This window comes from Oreochromis aureus, linkage group 8 (genome assembly GCF_013358895.1).
Source record: "Oreochromis aureus strain Israel breed Guangdong linkage group 8, ZZ_aureus, whole genome shotgun sequence".
Taxonomy (NCBI): domain Eukaryota; kingdom Metazoa; phylum Chordata; class Actinopteri; order Cichliformes; family Cichlidae; genus Oreochromis; species Oreochromis aureus.
Genome location: NC_052949.1, coordinates 7,503,346 through 7,522,431, shown reverse-complemented (window position 1 = coordinate 7,522,431; position 19,086 = coordinate 7,503,346). Strand labels below are relative to the sequence as shown.

Sequence of the window (19,086 nt, the reverse complement as noted above, 5' to 3'; positions counted from 1 at the left end):
CTTCTTTAAACCTACTGTTTGTGAGGGGCATCCAATTAGAAGAAAGATGGATTTAAATTGCTCCTAGAAATATTACAACTGAATCCACTTTTAGCTGTCTTTCTAATCATGTTAGTGTCCAAAATTAGGTTTTTGTCGCATTGAGGACCCTCATCCACCCTTCATTTGGAAAACCTAAAAAAACCTATAATCGTAAATGAAGATGCAAAGAGCACGTGGAAGTTGGCTAAGCTGGCCTCTATCTGCTGATCAGGAATCAGTTACGCAATTTCCTCACCAACATCTGTTACAAACTGGGTCAGTAAAGCAGCAAATATTGACCTCACAAGATCCTTTCTTCACGTGCCAACCTACCATTTCCTGTGCCACCTCCTCAGGCACATCTTTGTAGAGCTCGAAGAGGAACTCAATGGCGTTGTTGTCCTTGTACTTCCCGTGAAGCTTCTTGGTGTCGTCCATGCGCAGCCACAGCTTCAGGCCTGACTTCACCATGTCATCCTCCTCTGCCAACTCCACATGTACGCCATTGTTTTCCTGGAAGAAGGGATGATCCAGAAGGTCCTGAATGGTGTACCTATAGAGAGAAAGTAATTTGTTTTATCAAGCTTAGAGTTACTAATGCAAGTTTTTTTTTATTTCTCACAACATCCTAAACTAGTTTAACTTCAGTTTAAAAAAAAACAAAAAAACACAACATATCTCAAGATGTCTACTGGTATCAAGAAGACGAACTGAAGACTTTTTAAGATCTTTGTAATCGTTTAAAATAAATTAAGTAACTTGCACTTAATTTGCAATTGAAATCCAAATCAAATGGTAAAATATACTTTCTTCCAAGTAAATGCACTTTCTACCACTAATATATGCCCATGAGTACAGTAGTATCTGGTCAATGTTGTTTATATGCTAAAAATGGGTAATTTTAGTTACTAGGTGGGTTTTAGGCAGGCATACTTCAACTTTTGTGACAATAAATGAGATTTTATTCCCATGAAATTAAATTAATAGTACACTTCCTTTAAGTGTTGTATGTGCATAAATGCTATAAAAGGGGCATTTTAGCTTGTTAGCTAAATTGTCATCACTAATAATGGCCTCATAATAATCATGCACTATTAATTTTTTTTATAGAAATGGGATGTTACTGTTGTGAAATAACTGATACAATGCTTTTGTAAGGTCTTGTAGGTGCTTAAATGCCAAAAATGGGCAATTTTAGCCTTTTGCTAACTAAGAGCCTTCAGGGGCCTAAGATGACCTGTGCCCAAAGCTTGGTTGGTCAACTGTTAAAGGTCTATGAGGAGTCTGTGAACAAGGCAACAAACAGACACACAGACAGAGATTTTGTGTAATATAAAAGATTTTTACTTCAGACGTTCAGCTCATATCAGTCCACTTAATTCACGGATTACAGCACACCAAATCATTCATGGCTGTGTGTTTATGAGATTAACTGTGACTCGGTACTGAGCATGAATTGGAGTACAAACTGCCCACAATGCAGCCTCACTGCAAATGTGCTAAAAAATAGCAGCTTTTGTGCTTCAAACAGTGGAAGAGACATGACTAAAATTCCCCTTAAAAAAATAAATTTAACACAGTGGGGCAAATGCCACTTCAGGTTACCATCTGGAGGCTAGGATATACAAATATGAATTCTTAAAAAAAAAAAATGATGTGATTCCATGAACCTTTATTTAAGGAAATTCAACTTGCATAGAACAACTGATAAAAGTTTAAGAAGTCATAACCTGTGGTTCTCAATTTGTATAATTTAGGGCATTTTAAGGCTTTTTAAAGTCCTCTAGACATCATGTATGTGCTTTCTGAAGCATAGTGCAACATAATAATTGAGAATAGTGAAGAGCAGAAAAGATGAGATAAATAATAAAGTGTGTGCTTTCATTGTTACCTTTCATCTTTGTTCATACGGATGCAGCCCTCAATGATCTCCTTAAGTTCTGGGACTTTGACTTTATAGAAGCTGTCAGGTTTAATGCCCTGTGCAAACAGATAAGAACACAGAGTTTAATTTCATCTATTAGGCTTAATAAAAAGTGCAGGAGGGAACACAGACTGGACAACAATGATCTCCTCCCACAGTTCTCCTTCTGAGATGATCAGATCAAAGCGGTGACAGCCGCTCCCGCCTGCATCACATGTTTGATGTATCGTCTGCTTTGTGACATCTGCCACTAGCCAGCATGACATTCGGCTTTGCGACCATGTCAACACCAGAGGAGAACAAAACCAAGAGTTCAGGATAAATGGAAAAAAACCCAGATGCTCTCCCTTCTTTCCTTTCCCTTTAACTTACACCAATCCTTGCACCGATTTTTATTTTTAACTCAGAACAGTTGCTGTTTCCATGCAGTTTATCACAATTATTAATTATTAGGGTAGGACTTCTCAGTAATAAGAAATAAGGGAGTTCTTCTAAATGCTATCATCAGTATGTGCATAAGTCTGTGTACAGATTACAGCAGAGCTCCAAGTCCTGTAACAACAAAGATAAGAAAGGAAATAACCAAGGTCATTTGGCCAGCAGATACCAAAGCAATGCAATGATGCACCCAAACACTTAAATAATTCGATTTACCAGTAAAAGGCTGAGTGGTACACTTTGTTATCTCATTTAAAGACAGACATGTCACTGCATGTAACTGGTGTTCTTTAATCAGGGTCACAAAGAACTTCAATACATACTCCTGCTGCCTGTTTAAGTGGGGCAAATGACAGAGCTTTGAGAGGAGAGACAGCGCAGTAACGCTGTTCATATTTGAATTTTTGGTTTGTTTTTTTCATTCATTTGATAAAGCATCCCAACTACATGCCAGTGCAAACACGGCACGCTTCATTGCAGTTACAGACATGCTGTTTGTTTGTTTAAGCACTATGCTGCAGTGTCCTCATACTGTGTAGGCACCTTGAGAGTAAATCCATTTTCCCTCGATCTAAATCTAATTTGTGACTCAGCTCCTTTCCGGTGGCGACGGCAGTCTAAATGTAGATAAGAGCTTGAGAAACACACTGCGCTTGTATTAACCTTGGTTAGTGGGTCAGATTTTAATGTTGTTAGGAACATAACAATCAGTGAACCCAAATTATTTTACACAGATATGTGAACAAAGCGTGGTTATGTCTTACAAGTAAAGTGTGGTATTCTTTGACAAAAAATTCAAGTATACTAACGAGGAAAAACACTACAAGACCAAAATTTCTAACACTTACTATTGTTTTCTAATTTTAATTCATTTTTCTCCTTCAGTTCACTTTCCAGACTGGTTGTTTGCTTCAGCTTTGTTTTATTATTAAACAAATGTTTAGTTTTATCTGAGATTTTATTAATTTTGTAATAATTAAGATGAAAAGGTTATTTATTAGAGACAAACTTAAGGACATCAGAACATTACTGCAATACAAACACTTGCCATTTGAAGACATATCTTCATTAGTTAATTAGCTTGTCTCTATAGGCTTTCAGTCATACGAGCCATGTTAACCTCAAATGCTTGAAAAGAAGGCAACTGGACTTTTTGTATTGATGAAGATGTTTCACCTCACATCCAAGAGTCTTCTTCACTTCTAAAACAAGTAGCAGAGAGTCTCAGGTATTTAACCCCCCAGTGGAGATTGCCCCTTTGGAGGTGCTGGGGGTCGCTGACCCACTACTAATCATATTATCCATCGCATGAGCCAAGGTGTGAAAGGCCCCCACACAGATTCTTTCCAATGCTTTTCATGAGGTGCTTTCCTTAAATACTGAATGGATTCTGTTAACTGGTTTTATAAGAGCAAAATCAAATTCCACCTACAAATATGTCTTATTCTATACATATTTTTATTCCTACTATGACTTCACTACAATATTAACTTTAATTTACTATACACATTTGTTTCTATATAATTTACACTACATGGAAAGCCATGCAATGAAGCTCCCGGCTTTCAGTTTTTGTACTAATGTGGATATCAGATGAGGGGCTCAGCACTTGGTTACATTTACGCTTACAGTTGATCACAGAATATCTAGGAGGGAAGAAATTCCATTAATTGATATGTTACAACAGTAACAGTATTACATTACAATGTTTTGAATTTGGTGAAGTCTTTAAAACGAGCCAGTGTTTCACAATTATTTGGAAAGACCGACTGCTTGGCTGCTTGGTTTTATAGACCTGAATTAAGGATTAAGATTAAGAGGTGTTATCCAATACTTTTGTCCATATTGTGTAACTGTATACACTGCTCCTGCTGTTTGCATGTTACTTAATCCTAATCTAATACAGTAATAATTTAACTTTATTTGTCTTTGGACCCTTCTTCCTCAAACATCACAAGGGCTCCCTGCACAAAGGCAGCTCTTTAATAAAATTCTTTCCTGCTTTGGAAGAACTTGACTGGCCTGCACAGAAGCCCCCCCTCCAAAGCTTTGAAATAAACCTGAACGGCAACCACAAACTAGTCCTTATCAGCCATCATCAGTGTCGGACCTCACTGGTGCTCTCGTGTGTACCGGAACAAATCCCTCCAGCTAGATTCAACATCTGGCAGGAAAGAGTTTAATAGCATCATCATTAATGACCCCAGAAGAAGTTCTTTATCTCAAACACAAAACCCAGGAAATCTTGCTAGATATGATGTCATTGTTTCCAGCAGTTTCTCAAATTGGGCATATACAGCAGATTACTTAAAACAGATGGAGCGGGGTTGTTCCCTGCAAAGGATGCTGATGATTAATGTTCTTTTCTTGCTCACCAGTGTAGAAAAATGCGGATTTAATCATGCTGAAGAACAGCTTGTTCAAAAAACCATTAACAGAAGAAAGAAGAAGCTTCTGACAAGGGTAAGCCTCCAATTGTACAAAGAAGGGGGGGGGCTTTAATGGCTGAACCAACAGGTGTGTTTACTGTAAGTGTAAAAAGCAGGAAGAAAATAACAAAAATGAAATAAGGAAGTCCTACTGGATAAAAATAAGTGTAAATGCTCAAGCACCCACATACTGTTGGTCATATAGCATACAAGAGAAAGCACGTTTCTATCCATTTACTTGGTGTATACTTAAATATGAACAAGGAGAGTCTGTAAACAGTCACGACAGAAGCCTGTCTGTCCTGCCTTTTATATGTCACGCTATATTGGTTACTGCAGGCCTTTTTAATAGCAGGTGACTTCAGCTCCACATAAACATAAAGCATTAACAAATCATAAAAAACAGCAGCTAATGACTGGTTTTTTTTCATCATGATGTATGCCTAAGCTTCTCCACATAATGCTCCTGTCTGTGGAGGAGCCAAGAGCACTACGACTTGTTGGCATTGTCACTTTCTCACTTTCCAGCCTCCGTCAGACACACTGTTTGGTTTGCATACGAGACACACAAGAAAGAAACAGGCCTCTTTGTGGAGTAAGGATTGAGACACATTTTCCAAAACATATAATTCTACAGTCGCCTGCTCTCGCCCACCGTGGCGTCACTGACGTGCTTGGCACCCCCCAAGAACAGCCTGAACTGCATCAGCCTGCATTCTCAAAATCCACTTCTTTAAAGCCCATTTCATCCTCAGACAGATACATTCCAATGCAACAAAAACCCCAAAACATTCCATTCACCAAAACATCTGCAATCTGTTAAAATATTTTTTTTCTGCAAGGCTTAAATCAGTTCAGACAGAAAATTAACAACATCAGTGCCAATAGGTCACCTCAGTTTTCTGATGAAACACTTTCATTACCAAGGGAATATTCCCGTGAAAACAACAACCAGGCCTGGTTAGACAGCTGGTAGAAGACCCTGGCAATCATTAAGTAAAACATGTGCAATCCTGTGTCAGGATGGCACACAGTACACTTCTGCATGCTGAAGTTGTAATGGACATAACTAAGCCTTTAATAGTCATAATGACGATTTCAATCCCAATCCATGTGTGTTTACGTATTTCTAAGTGTAGGAATAAGATACCCGGGTTCCTCTCTAATTCCAGCATGCACACGGAAGAACACATGTGGACAATCACACTAAATATGGGGGGAAATGAGGTAGTCCTCGTCTTTGCGTTACTCACACTGGTGACTTTGCGGTAGATCTGGGCGGCATTTTGGCACTCAGAATATGGGTACTCAGATGTGGCCATCTCCAGGATGCACATTCCTAAGGCGTAGACGTCCACCGCTTCATCATATTTCTCCTCGTACATCTCTGGGGCCATAAACTCAGGTGTTCCTGTTAGGGGCCGGGGAGAAGAAACGGTTAAAGGTTGTTCTATTACTGAAAATCCTTGACGAGCTATAATAAGAGTCAAGGACCCTTACTGGAGAGTGTAATTGCAACAGAATAAAAAAGTGAACCGTATTAACTCTCTTTTCCCAATTTGATGGCATCAGAACAAACTTTAAACATGAGGTGAGCTTTTTATGTAACAGTTACCTTAGTAGTAATACGTCTCATTTTTTAACTGCTAAACTCTCTGCCAAGATGACCAGCTAGTTTCTGCTCAAAGTAGCTGCCTGATGCAGTTAAAACCTCAGCTGACAAGAAATTTGCAAATCAAACAGCTCAAAGATGAGGGTATTTTGAGAAAATTAATACTTATTTATAGTTGATATAGATTTTAAAATAACAGGAGCAACTTTCTAGCACAAGAGACCTAATACATATAGTAAACTAAGTGAAGAACATGTGCAGTCTTTTCTTGTAACAGTTTTTCCTGTGCACAGAACAAGCTGTATGCAGTGCAAGACATGTTTATCCTTTTTCTACAAGCAGCCATTCAACTCTGTTCCTGGAATCTATTAAAGTAGTTTTGCATGATACACGGTTCCCCATAATTCATTTTATGGGTGCAGCCCCTTCCTTTACTACTCTTTTAGCAGCATTTACCATCCCCAGACTTTGAGGTAAGAAGCACTGCTGGGACACTGAGCCACTGCAGGTGAGGCGTGAACGACCAGAGGAAAAACATGAAGTGAAACTGATCTGCAGGAATGATGTTTTTAAAGAAATATAAACAAACAAGAATTTCCTGACATTTTTATTTAGATGAAATTCAAACTGCATCCTTCTTTTTTAAACCACTAATGATTAATATTCATGATTGTTAGCAATAACAGCTGCTAACTAAGGCAAGCATGCTTATATTAATGTATATAATTTCCAATTTTTATGGTCTTTAGCCCATTAGCATGAAATCATTTGCTAATTAGCACCAAGTGGACAGTACATTTAATGGATGCTGATGGAAATGTCATTTGTTTTGCAGATATTTTGATTTTGAAAAGCAGTTATTACTAGCAATCCTGGCTGATCTAATAGTTCTTGAGGTCCTTTAGTCTGGCCCAAAGTCTGACTAATCATTACAGCCAACAGCAAAAAAATCTTGTTTGCTGATAAAAAGGTTAAAAAATGTTCCTCTTGTTAAAATACCCCAACATACTGTGTTTGATTTGGACCAAGTGATTTAAAATCAGTGCCACTTTTAACAAAAATCAACAAGTTATTATCGTGCATGTGACATCTGGCACTCCCTGGATGTAAGTGATGGGAAGGGCAAGTTCCAGGTGAAATTAGAAGCCATTTGGGTAATGATGCTGCATTTAAAAATGCAGACAGGAATTTAAACAGAGGCATTCATGGTTGTATGAGTACAGAGGAAATAAGAGTAAGCAGAAACAGGAGGGCGTTTATGCAAATGCAAGGCCTGTAAAATGCCATTGGATTTTCCCACCATTTCAAGACCATTTTAGGGCATTTTAAGATTATATTTTCAGATCATTATTAACCAATAAATTGTCCATTTCTTTCGTCTAGCAGGGTAAACATAGACTAAATTAACACTTACCAATGACACTTTTAGCAAAAGAGGCACTTTTGAGAGTGGCCAGCCCCAGATCCCCAATCTTGACAGAGCCTGTGGGGCCAGTGATGAAGATATTATCACATTTGAGATCCCGGTGGATGATGGGAGGAGTGCGTGTGTGCAGGAAGTGCAGCCCTTTCAGGATCTGACGACTCCAGCGCTGCAGCAGCTTCAGCTTCATCTCTTTGAACCTCTTCAAGTACCTTAAAAGAAAACAAAAAAAAAAGGAGGATAAGAATCAGTCCAAACATATCAAAACACGGAAAGAAAAGGAAGCTTTTAAGTGCTACAAAATAATTAATCTCTTATTTTGACAGCCAAGAGGAAGTTTTAAAATGAGTGAGTTTCCTGAATTCTCTCCTAGAACATTGCTTCCAAAGTAGAACTATTCTCCGCAGCTTTCATCATTACTTAAAGGAGAAGTTGTCAAACATGACACAAATATCCTTTTTGGTATGCAAGACTTGGCAAGTTTTATTTAGAAACAGAGCTTCAGCTACTTGAGACAAAAATGAACCGTTTTTAGGTTTGGGGACTTTGATCTATACATAAACTGCAGTCTTTTATATGCATATACACATGCAAATCTGCAGTTTAATTCAAAAGTGGAACTGGACTCAGGGACTCACGTCTTGAGCGTGCCTGAGGTCATGAGTTCAGTCACCAGAATGATGCACTTATGGCCCTTCATTGTCGACTTCCAGGAGTCGTGGAAGCGCACAATGTTTGGATGCTGCAGCCCTTTTAGCATCTCCACCTCCTCGCTGAAACGCTGCCGCTCTGCCTTGGTTAACTTGCGAGTCTGTAAAAAAAAAAAAAAAAAAAAAAAAAAAAAAAGCACTTTTAAGACACCAATATGTTGACCACCTTCAGGATATGAACATTAAAAAAAAAGACTTAAAATCTGCTGATCATGTAAAATGATTGAAAGCTTTACAACCATGACTAAGTGGGGTAAGATTGCTTTGCCATAAAAATGCAGTTGTGTTGATGGTTGAGTTGTAGCTGTAGTAAAATTTTAACGTGCACATGCTCTGGTCTTGTCAGGGTTTTGTTTGATTACATAAGTTGGTAGCAATAAACACAGCAAATACAAATGCATGGGAGCGATCTGATAAATCACTGTTACTTTAGCTAATGAGCTCACTGTGGGATTGGAAACCACAGGTTCATCCATCTGGGTGACCCTCCAGTTGCATAACGACATTTATTTTCCAATGAGAGGAGCTCTGACTTTAAAAATTTACGGAGGACGTTTCTAAAATCTGTGTAAAACTGCACTGAACCAAACACGGCAATCACGTCGGACAAACAAAGACATTTTTGTGCTTCCTCCAGGATGAATGGCCCAATTTAGCGACTGGTGGAGTAACTCTGCCTGCGGTGGGCGGTTGGTGGAAAACTCCCGAGAGACTTCAGGACCATGAATTCTGCATTGAGGTAGATTTCTGGGAAAAAAAAAAAGCTCTACATGTGTTTATGCTTACAATCAGCTTGACCACTGCTGTCTCCCTCCTCTCCACGTTTTCCCAGCGAGGCTAATGCTGAGCTATCAACACAGGAGGCAGACTGTCTGAAGAACTGCACAGTCTGATGTCACACAAGGAAACGCTACTTATACCTGCGTCAGTCACCTGTCAAACTGTCATATTACACCAGCAGCCCGAGTATGTGGCTCTGAGCTCAAAGGCGAAACACAAAGGAGACCTCTGACCAAGTGAATTACTTTTAGGTCAACAGTGATCAGTTTATGATGTGAGGACAGGCTGCAGCTTACTCCTCATATATAAAGAGCTCTGTCAGAAACACTAAAAGCTCTGCATAAAAGAAAAACATCTTGGCGTAAGAGTCAAATGGAATAGTTAGAGCTGCATTCAAAAAAAGCTATTAAGCAAATAAGAGTAAGTCACTTCAATTTTAATCTAATTTTTGATGGCTACACTTAATTTAGCTTTATGGACACTGAGGTTTAGAGCCTTAATGGGATTATGTGCTCTGAAAATAAGGAAAAATATGCAATATGATACAAATTATGGCATGTTTGCAGCTTGCATGAGCCAGGGCGAGTCAATGAGTGTACGGTTCGATGTGCATCTGGATATTTATGTATCTAAGATGACAACATCAGATAACATGAGACCCCTGTGCAGCAAAGCTTCGCCTCCTGTGGAGAGTCACCTGTGCAAAGAAATGAAAGCTGTTTGCAGGACAGAGGCGGGGCAACTTGTGGCACGGAGTCTAGCCACTTGGAGTCCCGGACGCCCCCAAAACCACAAGATTTACTACAGCTTGGCAAGCAAGATGGCATGGCTGCAAATGACAACAGCATAAAATGCAGGCCTTCTTGGAAAACCAAAATCTTCCTGTGGCAACTGTGAAGTACAACGTTCAGAAAAATGTAAGCTGCCAAACTAAGCGGCACCGATAATGGGTGATTACTTCATGTGACTCATTCAAACCCGTCCTCTCTTTAAAGCAACCATTGTTCATTTAAAAAGCCAATAACTGAACAATGTAGGGGAAAATTAGCTGCAGATGGAGACAAGAAAAGCAAATTATGAGCTGCATTAACACTCCAGTGCAATCATCTAATTACACTGTTGGTGATACTGGCCAATTTCAGGGTGACTTAACAACACCTCATCCCAGTAAAGACATTCACTTAAGCTGTGACTAACAGAGGAATTGAAAAGCGATCGTGTTCCATTATGTTTTGGTTTTACTCCAACCGTTTCCTCATTATGGCAGCCGCTGTTTGATCAGAGTATAACTTGATAAGCAGGAATATTCATTTTATTAATACAGACAACTGTAGCCCGTTTTAGTTATAAGGCCTCTGGCATTTCCTAAAGAAGATACCCCCATTCTGCAAGGCCTCTATCCAACTTTTCCATGGTATATTAGCAGGCCTGCATCTGTCCCAAACCTCTCACTCTCTCGTTCTTCCACCTCCCCTCTTTGAGAATCGAGGCCAACATAGGTTGCATAACACCAGAGAAAGCGATGCAGGGGGGCGCAACAAAAACAAATCGTCTCCATTTTGAAAGGACAAGTGGGTATATCAATAAAACAACCTCAGAGTCAGAGGTGTGTGAGCATGCCTCTGCAAAAGCTTTTCTTCTACTGCAGCCTCTTCCAGCTAGATGATTTATTCTTAGCCACTCAGAGGTGTGTGTGTGTGTTAAGTTGGGGGTCTGCAATAGTTGGGGTTGAAAATACCTCAGTTCAGTGCCACATAAGTGGAGTTATATAAGCAGTGTTGATGGTAGAGGAGGCAGGGGTATTACGAAGTCCCTGTCAGCGCTCCTATTATGAGAACAGGGACATGGACACGGCATGTCAGCCAACATTTGCACCAAACCAGGTGGTGTGCGGTGCAAACTCTGACTTAGTACAGGAACGAACTGTGTGCATTTAAACAGACGCAGAAAGTATGTACGCGAGTTGGGGAACATCCAGTCAATGCAGATGGACTGCAGCATTCGCAGGAATCTTAACTAAATGCAGAGTGAAAAGTAGGGCAAGTAAAAAAAAAGAAAAGAAAGAATTCAGTCTCACTACTTATAGCCTGCAGGAATGCGTCTTAAAGGTTTCAACTGACTTTTCAGTTCATTTCTCCTGCAAAAATAGAACTAATTCTATATCAGCCAGAGTTTATTTTGTGATTATTCAATGGCAGACCTTTAGGTACAGTATACAAGGCACAGTGTAATAATAATGGTTACATTTAATTAGGTAATGCAGTAAGCCATTACCAAACCCTGTAGTAAACAATGGATTCTAACATCACCCACTGGTTTTAAATGCATGGTTAATCTTCTTGAACTGCTGCTCTTCAGCTGCTCCCTTTAGGGGTCACCACAGCAGATGATGTGCCTCCATCTAACCCCATCTCTAGCACCCTCCTCTGTCACACCAACCCTCTGTATGTCCTCCTTTACTCCATCCATGAACCTCCTCTGTGGACATCGTCTTTTCTCCCTGCCTGGCAGCTACATAGTCACCCTCTTCCCAGACATCTTCCTTTGTCCAACATATGCCACATTGTATTATCATGTTGTATTCATTAAGTCTTAAAAATAGTGATTTAATGTCAAAGATCAAACGGTTCAGTGGTCTTTTGAGTCTTCAGACAAACCAGCTGCTTATACGCATTTTAGCTGTGATTTACGTATGATTCTAACATGTAGGCATTGTTTGGAAACGGGTGACATCGAGGGCGTCTTGTCCTTAAGCAACCAATCAGCACGCTTAAGTAGAAGTCTAGCTTTCGACTTCCCAAAAAGAAAAACTAAATGATTAATTTTGTTTTTAAATTTTAACATATTTTAGATAAAATTTGGATAAAATTTTTGTATAAAAAGGAAGTATAAACAGCCATGTTAACAGTATGTTAGTTCCATTCCCTTGTGGTTTATTCCTTCATTAAAGACTGGAAGATAGCATCAACTGCTGCACCCTCAGCTAAACGGCTGCTAGTTCGTGTACAATTGCTTTCCTCCATTAGCTCCAGTACTAGCAGGCTTTAGCCATGCATGAAAAGTTCCATGTTTTTTTGGCATAAGTTAAACATAACCTCTTGCCAAATAATTGCTAGCTCTACATTTTAAAATTATTTTTTGGTGTTTTCTGTCAAGAAAATAAAGTTTAACTGGAAGACTTTGAGTTTTAATATGTTGGTGCAAGAACAAACTACAATCTGTGATTTTCTAGCGCTAACTAATTAAATTTGTAAACCAAACAAATAACTCATCAGTTAAAAGAAGGGAAAGATGAATTGATTATTAGTAGAAAAGTTCAGTTGTAGAATAATAAGAATAGTGACAAGCGCTACAACAGTAGTTCACCTTATTGATATAATATTTTGATCATATTGTATTCAATTTTATTGAGCTACATACTCTTTATTTTATATTTGTTGTGGTTAACTCAATTTAAACTGCGGTAACATAGGAATTTCCCGACTCTGGGACAAATAATGTGTATCCTATCTTATCTTAAACTCTGTGTAAACCCACTTTGGGACTAAGGCAAGTTTTCCCTCCTCTTCCTGTCATTAAGTTATTATTTAAAGTGACGCTAACAGGCAATAACTCCTGTGTCCTGTGACGCTGACAGTGAGGAGCCCAGCAGATAAAAACCAGAGTTCGTCTTGACCCTTTAACGACAGGAGAACCTGCGCAGTTGCAGAATTAACAAACTAGTGTCCATCGGAGACCGTGATGACCGACTTGCCAAAAGTGAGGATTGAGGTCAAAAGCAACGTGGGAAAAAAGTCTGACCTCACAGCTCTGAAACTGACATGCCCTCCCCTTGACTGACATACAGTTTGTATAAACACGCACGTAGGCACTTGCACTGGCACAGGGTCACATTTAGATGTTTGCAGGTGAGAACTGAAGCGGCAGTGTGCTCTTTCCAAGAAAACCTGACATGGTCTGTAAATGGAGCGGGCAGAGGGAGGTTAGCCATTAATCTCATAAGGATTGGGGAGTCAAACCAGCCTCTGACTGCTGCTCTCCTTCTGAGAGCCTGAATCGACTTGTGGCGCCCGCTAATTAGATACAGGATTACACTATCTCTTATGTGTTTTAATCATGAAAAGCGGCCTGTCATAAAGTCTTTGCCAGTGCTGCTCAGACACTTTCAACATCACATTGCATTTTAGGGTTAATTTTGACACTGATACTGTTATCTTATAAAATTTTATGCATTTCACTTTATAGTTGGAAAAACTACTTTTACATGTGGTGACACTGTTTATAGCAGCGGTGGGCAATTAATTTCCCCAAGTGGTCACAATTAAGACCCAAGTGTAACATCTACTATTACCAGTAGCAGTTTATGGAGAGATTAAAAAAAAAATATTGAGCCGAATTGAGTTCACCTTATTGGTTGGATTTGGTTTATAGGGTACAGACTTGGTCGATTCGACCTCTACCTCTACTACAAGGCTATGTTTGTTTGCAAGCTGGGAGATCTTTTATCGTCTGTTTACTTTGTTATTCTTGACATCTCTTAACCTATCTGGTGTTTGCTTTTAGTAACTCATTAAAACGTCAGTCTTCTAGAAACTGCTCTGCATGTATAGTACCATCCTGCTCCTTCTCTGAGACTTCTTTTAAAGGGTTAGTCCTCTTGCCCTTTAGGCTGAGCATTGCGTCATGCAGTTACAGAGATGGGGAACTTTTCCTTGCACGTTACATCTTTGATTGGCTCTGTCATTTTCTGTTGGCAGCTTGTAATTAAGTAGTTCCTTAAATTTCAATTAGAAACTTTTGAAAATGCCAGCACAATAAATGTGAATATGGACGATCAGTAGTTCTTAAACGACGTCATGTTCACGGCTTGTGAACTTGGCTGGTGTTTATGCAGTAACCTGAGGATCATTTTGAGCTGTAACACCTTTCAGTTGATATCTGAGCAATCTCAGGTCAAGAAAAACAGAGATGGAAGGACACACTGACTCCTATCAGATGAAATAACCCTGCAAGGAAAGGATGTTTGGAAATGCCACAGTGGACAATATAATAGCTGTTCTGTCTAATAGTATGATGAGTGTAAAAGGAACAAACACTTTGTCCTCCGCAGGAAACCCAGTGAGTCACTGAAAGATCACAAGATGCCTGAAGGTTGCAACTTGGAAGAGTACTGCCTTAAAAATAAAGCCAAATAGTTCAAACTCGATGACTCCAAAGGAGACTAAAAGAGTAGAAAAGGTTTACTTAAGGGTCACACAGGGTCTTTTTTTTTTTTTTTAGCTTTCTGTACTTCATAATGACATGAGAGTCTTTATCAGGAGAAAGACTTGAGAAGTTCACACACAGTCATCTCCAGGGTTAAGAGAATGGCCAGAAAAAAAGAAAATATCAAGCTAGTGGCAAAAGAAAGGCCACACTGCTTTAAACTCATAGGACAGCAACAGCACAAATACAACACAACACCAATAACCACTCTTTATAACCAAGGTACGAAGAAAAGGTGGCATGGGTGGAACTGAGTGATGCTAACGTGGCCCAATATGTTTCCACATAACATAAATTTGTTGAATTTATGCCACTAAGAATTAAGGCAATTATGAAGGCTAAATAAAGGAAGTCCAACCTGGTACTAGCAAGGTGTACCAATTAAAGTACTTGAGGAGTTTAAGAAAGGTAACTAAAATTTGTGTACTTGCATTGTGGTTTACAGGCAGCTCCTCAGTCTGCACAGCTAAGGCCATTATTGTAAACTGCAGTAGACTCGACAGACTGTCCTAAGCCATCAAAGATACATCTTCTACCTCCAAAGAGCCAAGGCGAATCTGTGGGCTTTGAAACCTGATTAAACTGAGCCAACTGGCCGCACAACTGTGGCAGTCAAAAACAATTATCTGTATGAGTACATCTCACGACAGGGAGGCTCTCAGTTACAGCTTCTGTCATTCTTTTTATCAGTACTTTGCTTTTGTGCCTCTTGGGCTGACAGAAATATGACAAACAAAGTTTACATCATTATTTTTGACTGCGTTCGAATTCCACTTTTGGCCTTTTTAATATGAGTGCTAAAACTAAAAAGCACAAAAACAATTTTTGGTGATTTCCATCCAAAAACTGCAAAAATGCTCCTGCACGCATCTTCAGTTGGAAAAACAAATGCTACAGATAATCTTCACAGGATACCTAAAATGCAGTGAAGCTCCAACCACATTGGATGTTCCCACCAAACCCTAGGTTCTCATTACAGGAATTCTCTCAGCAGTAATTGCTCAAAAACGTTTGCAATAATTATAACCAGGCTATAACTGACACACTACAGGCTTCAGCAAGTTCATGACAATGCATATCTGACAGGCTTTAAAGGCTCGTTCCTCCAGGGTGAATTCCTTAAGCCAGTTTTTACAGTAACTTTTTCACAGAAATCGACTACACCGCTATAACATTATGTGAACCTGCCTGATTCTCTGCCTTGTTTAAAGCTAATCAAGCCAACTCCTCCCAACTATTCAGCATGGATTATAAAAATGACATCTTAAGTTGCTTAACATTGAATGCAAGTACAAGAAAATTACCTTAAAGATTGTTTGATTTCACTTTGAAAAAGTTTATAAGCTGTGACTAATCGATTTCCTGTGATTAATGTGTAATTATCCATTCACTGTTCATTCATAGAAACGGTGTTCCAGTTGCCAGGTTGTAGAAGGTCCTACTAGAAATAATGCATGAACTCTGCAGGTATAAAGGTTAGTAAATCATTAATTAAGGGGTCAACAGGTTTGGACATGCAGCACCTCTTTCACAGAGTGCGAGCTGCCCAACTGTCTACTGATGTTTTCTTGGTGTAGACAAGCAATTGTCATGCTAGAAGAGATAAAGGGATTATTTAAAACCTGGCAAGCGCCAAGTAATTCTGATGGATGTTGTGTAAAATCTTTGTAACTCATTAAGCATTAATACACATATTTTTACCCCTGCCTTCATCATGATTTATTCACACTACCTGACATTTATTGCATCACGTGACTCCCCCAGGACAATCACAAGGAGTACCCATCAAGAATAAATTTTCTCCGGATAAAAAAAAGCCTAATGCAAAAAACACTCCACGCACGTCAACTCCAAGTGAGACAATATGCTAAGCTTTCCTGGAAAACCCATTTGACAGAGATCAGACCGAGAGGGTGTTCGAGTAAAAGCCCTTTAAAGTTATGACCCCGGGCTGTGCAGCAAAGCAGAGCAAAGGTGCTTTCATCCCAGGATGTTTCTCTTTTTTATTATTTGTTTTTGTGATGTTAAAGCTGATAAAAACCCTCAGATATCAACTGAAATTCCAAATATCTTACTGACATCTTATATCTGAAAAATGTTCGACAAAGTGAAGCAAAATATGAAGCACGTGCTATGTACAGATAGTATGTTTGGTCCACTTTAAGTCTGGCTGGAGAAGGTTCAGGAGCATAGTGTTACACTCAAAAACACGGGTCTGCTATCAAGTGCCACTGGCAACTAGCACCGGATACGGTTTACAAAGTGACGGTATGCAAGTGGTGCCGTATCACGGGAAGCTAACAGTATGAAATATTTATGAATCCTTGATTAGCTGTTCAACTGTGTCCAACACACTCATACCTAACCCTGAATGCGAGCACCAACTTTAGAAACCCACATAGCTTAGAGATAAATGGGATTTAAAATAGCACTACCACTTCCATCTGGAGGAGGGGGACTGACAAAACAAATTACAGTGTTTGCTGATCAGTATTGAAAGGTGCCAGGCTCTAAAACAGAGAGAGCCATTACTGTACACCACATTGGCCAATTCATGCCAAACCTCACGTAACAACTTAGGGCACATTTACACCCCTGACACCTCAGTCCTCGAACACACATGGTCAGTTCAGAAACGCCAAGGGGTGATCTCGTGAAGCAGCCTCTTTCCCTTACTAACTGTAGCCTTGGAGCCCCAACAGCTTTTAAAGCTTGAGGTCTTTAGTTTGTTTAGGAAGCAAGACCCAGGCCTCTTTGGGGCCCAAGCTGGAGGGTGACTAAATTCACCACCAAAGGAACGGCTGTAAAGTCAAACACTGTCAATACTGAAAATACCGAGAAGGAAAGACATTTTCCAGAGTGGAGCTACTGCTGGGTTTATTTTCTGAAGGCCCCTGTATACTGTTCTTATTATATCTTTGGCAAATGTTAATAATTGTGAGATAAAGTTTGTACTGAAATCCTAACCCGAAATGTTCAGAAAAAGATTACAGAAATTATTGTTGGGTTTATATTAATTATTAATAATAATGAGAGATCCCCAGAGATTAGGTGATCCTCCTATGAGCAAGCACTTGGTGATGGATGACAAGGAAATCCGTTTCAACAGGAATGGACGCTAGTGGCATTTGAAAAGTATCTTAGAGCAAAACAGCACTCCTAGTAATGTGAGACAAGTCCACTGCCATTTTTAAACCAGAACTCTGGCCAGGTCAGGAAAATATGGACCAGAAAATATGAAAATATATCACAGGACACCCAGGATGATCATCAATCTGATGAATAATTTCCAACCAGAGTTATGACACAGTATATTTTGTCTTTATGGGACATTATCTAAAGAAACAGATCTCATTCCACCTGACACAGATTGTGACCAAGATTTTTGCAGGCCCATCTTACACGGTATCTCATGCAATTAACCTGCATAATTGCAGTTGCTGCACGATGTCATGTGCAGACGCTTTAAATGTGATACAAATTAACTTGGGACCAGTTTTGATATGCAGCTACAAAAAAAGAGGCTAATCTGGGCGCACACAGGCTAGTTCTAATCTAGTTCAACAAAAGCACACAAGCATCACTGGAATACACCAACAAGCCATATTAATACAATCTGCCTGACATTGTGTAGGACCTTCCCTTAAGAGCTCTGAACCATATTGGGTAATGAACACAGAAACATAGAATGTCAACACTGGATTGTATAGAGGTGAGTATGAAAGCCAGGCCAACACGTTAGGCAGGATTTATACTCCTGTGTTATACTTCCACACCTTAGGTATAGATTGCACTCTGCACCTACCTAGAAATGTAACCACAGGCCACCCTCAAGGAGACTCGCAACGACTATGATCGACCTGTTCAGTACCAGTTTCCTTCTACGCATTCCTCTGACCTACCTGCAGCCTTGAGTCATCATGAGCCAAGGTGTGAATTCGGTTAGATATTGCCAACACCCTGCTATCATAATACGTTATTAAAGGTCAAAGTGTGAGTCAAACACCTGAGAACTGATCTCAAGACTGCGTTACAGGTGGGTGATAGTTGGCTATCTTCAAAAACTGAAAGAGAAGTCCAGTTTCTTTCAACTTAAGCACTTAAGACTGCAATGACCTGGATGACTGAGAAGCTATAGAGACAGTCTATGCAGATTCAGTGCAGAAGTATTAATTAAGCTTTAGGCTCTTTGACCTGAGCAGCTTTGGCAGGTCGGAGCATAATGTCCTGCTGGGTGAGGTTGAAGCCGTCAGGGAGAGCTGTTCCAGGGGTTGGGGGAGGTTGCTTGGGATATAATGTTTAGGTAGATAGTTCATGTTAAAGCATCATCCCCATGAATGGCAGAAGTCAAGGTTTCCCAACAGAACATTGCATTGTAAGGAGATGATCAATATTATTGACTTCACTTGTCAGCAGCTTTAATCTTGAGGCCCATCAATATGTGTTGAAAACACAGAAGATATGAGGGAAAATATACTCATGCT

At 39.6% G+C, this 19,086-nt stretch overlaps 1 protein-coding gene across 2 annotated transcripts in view; it reads right to left on the bottom strand.

Moving 5' to 3' along the window:
* The window catches only part of wnk4a (WNK lysine deficient protein kinase 4a), a 47,271-nt gene that overhangs the window by 19,649 nt on the left and 8,536 nt on the right, over window positions 1-19,086 (bottom strand). For both annotated transcript variants that reach the window (XM_039616320.1, XM_039616321.1), the window contains exons 3-7: window positions 8,486-8,658; window positions 7,839-8,059; window positions 6,066-6,223; window positions 1,913-2,001; window positions 355-574 (exon numbers count right to left, since the gene is read on the bottom strand). In XM_039616320.1, coding sequence (XP_039472254.1) covers window positions 355-574; window positions 1,913-2,001; window positions 6,066-6,223; window positions 7,839-8,059; window positions 8,486-8,658 — 861 coding nt within the window. The remainder of the gene's footprint in view (window positions 1-354; window positions 575-1,912; window positions 2,002-6,065; window positions 6,224-7,838; window positions 8,060-8,485; window positions 8,659-19,086) is intronic.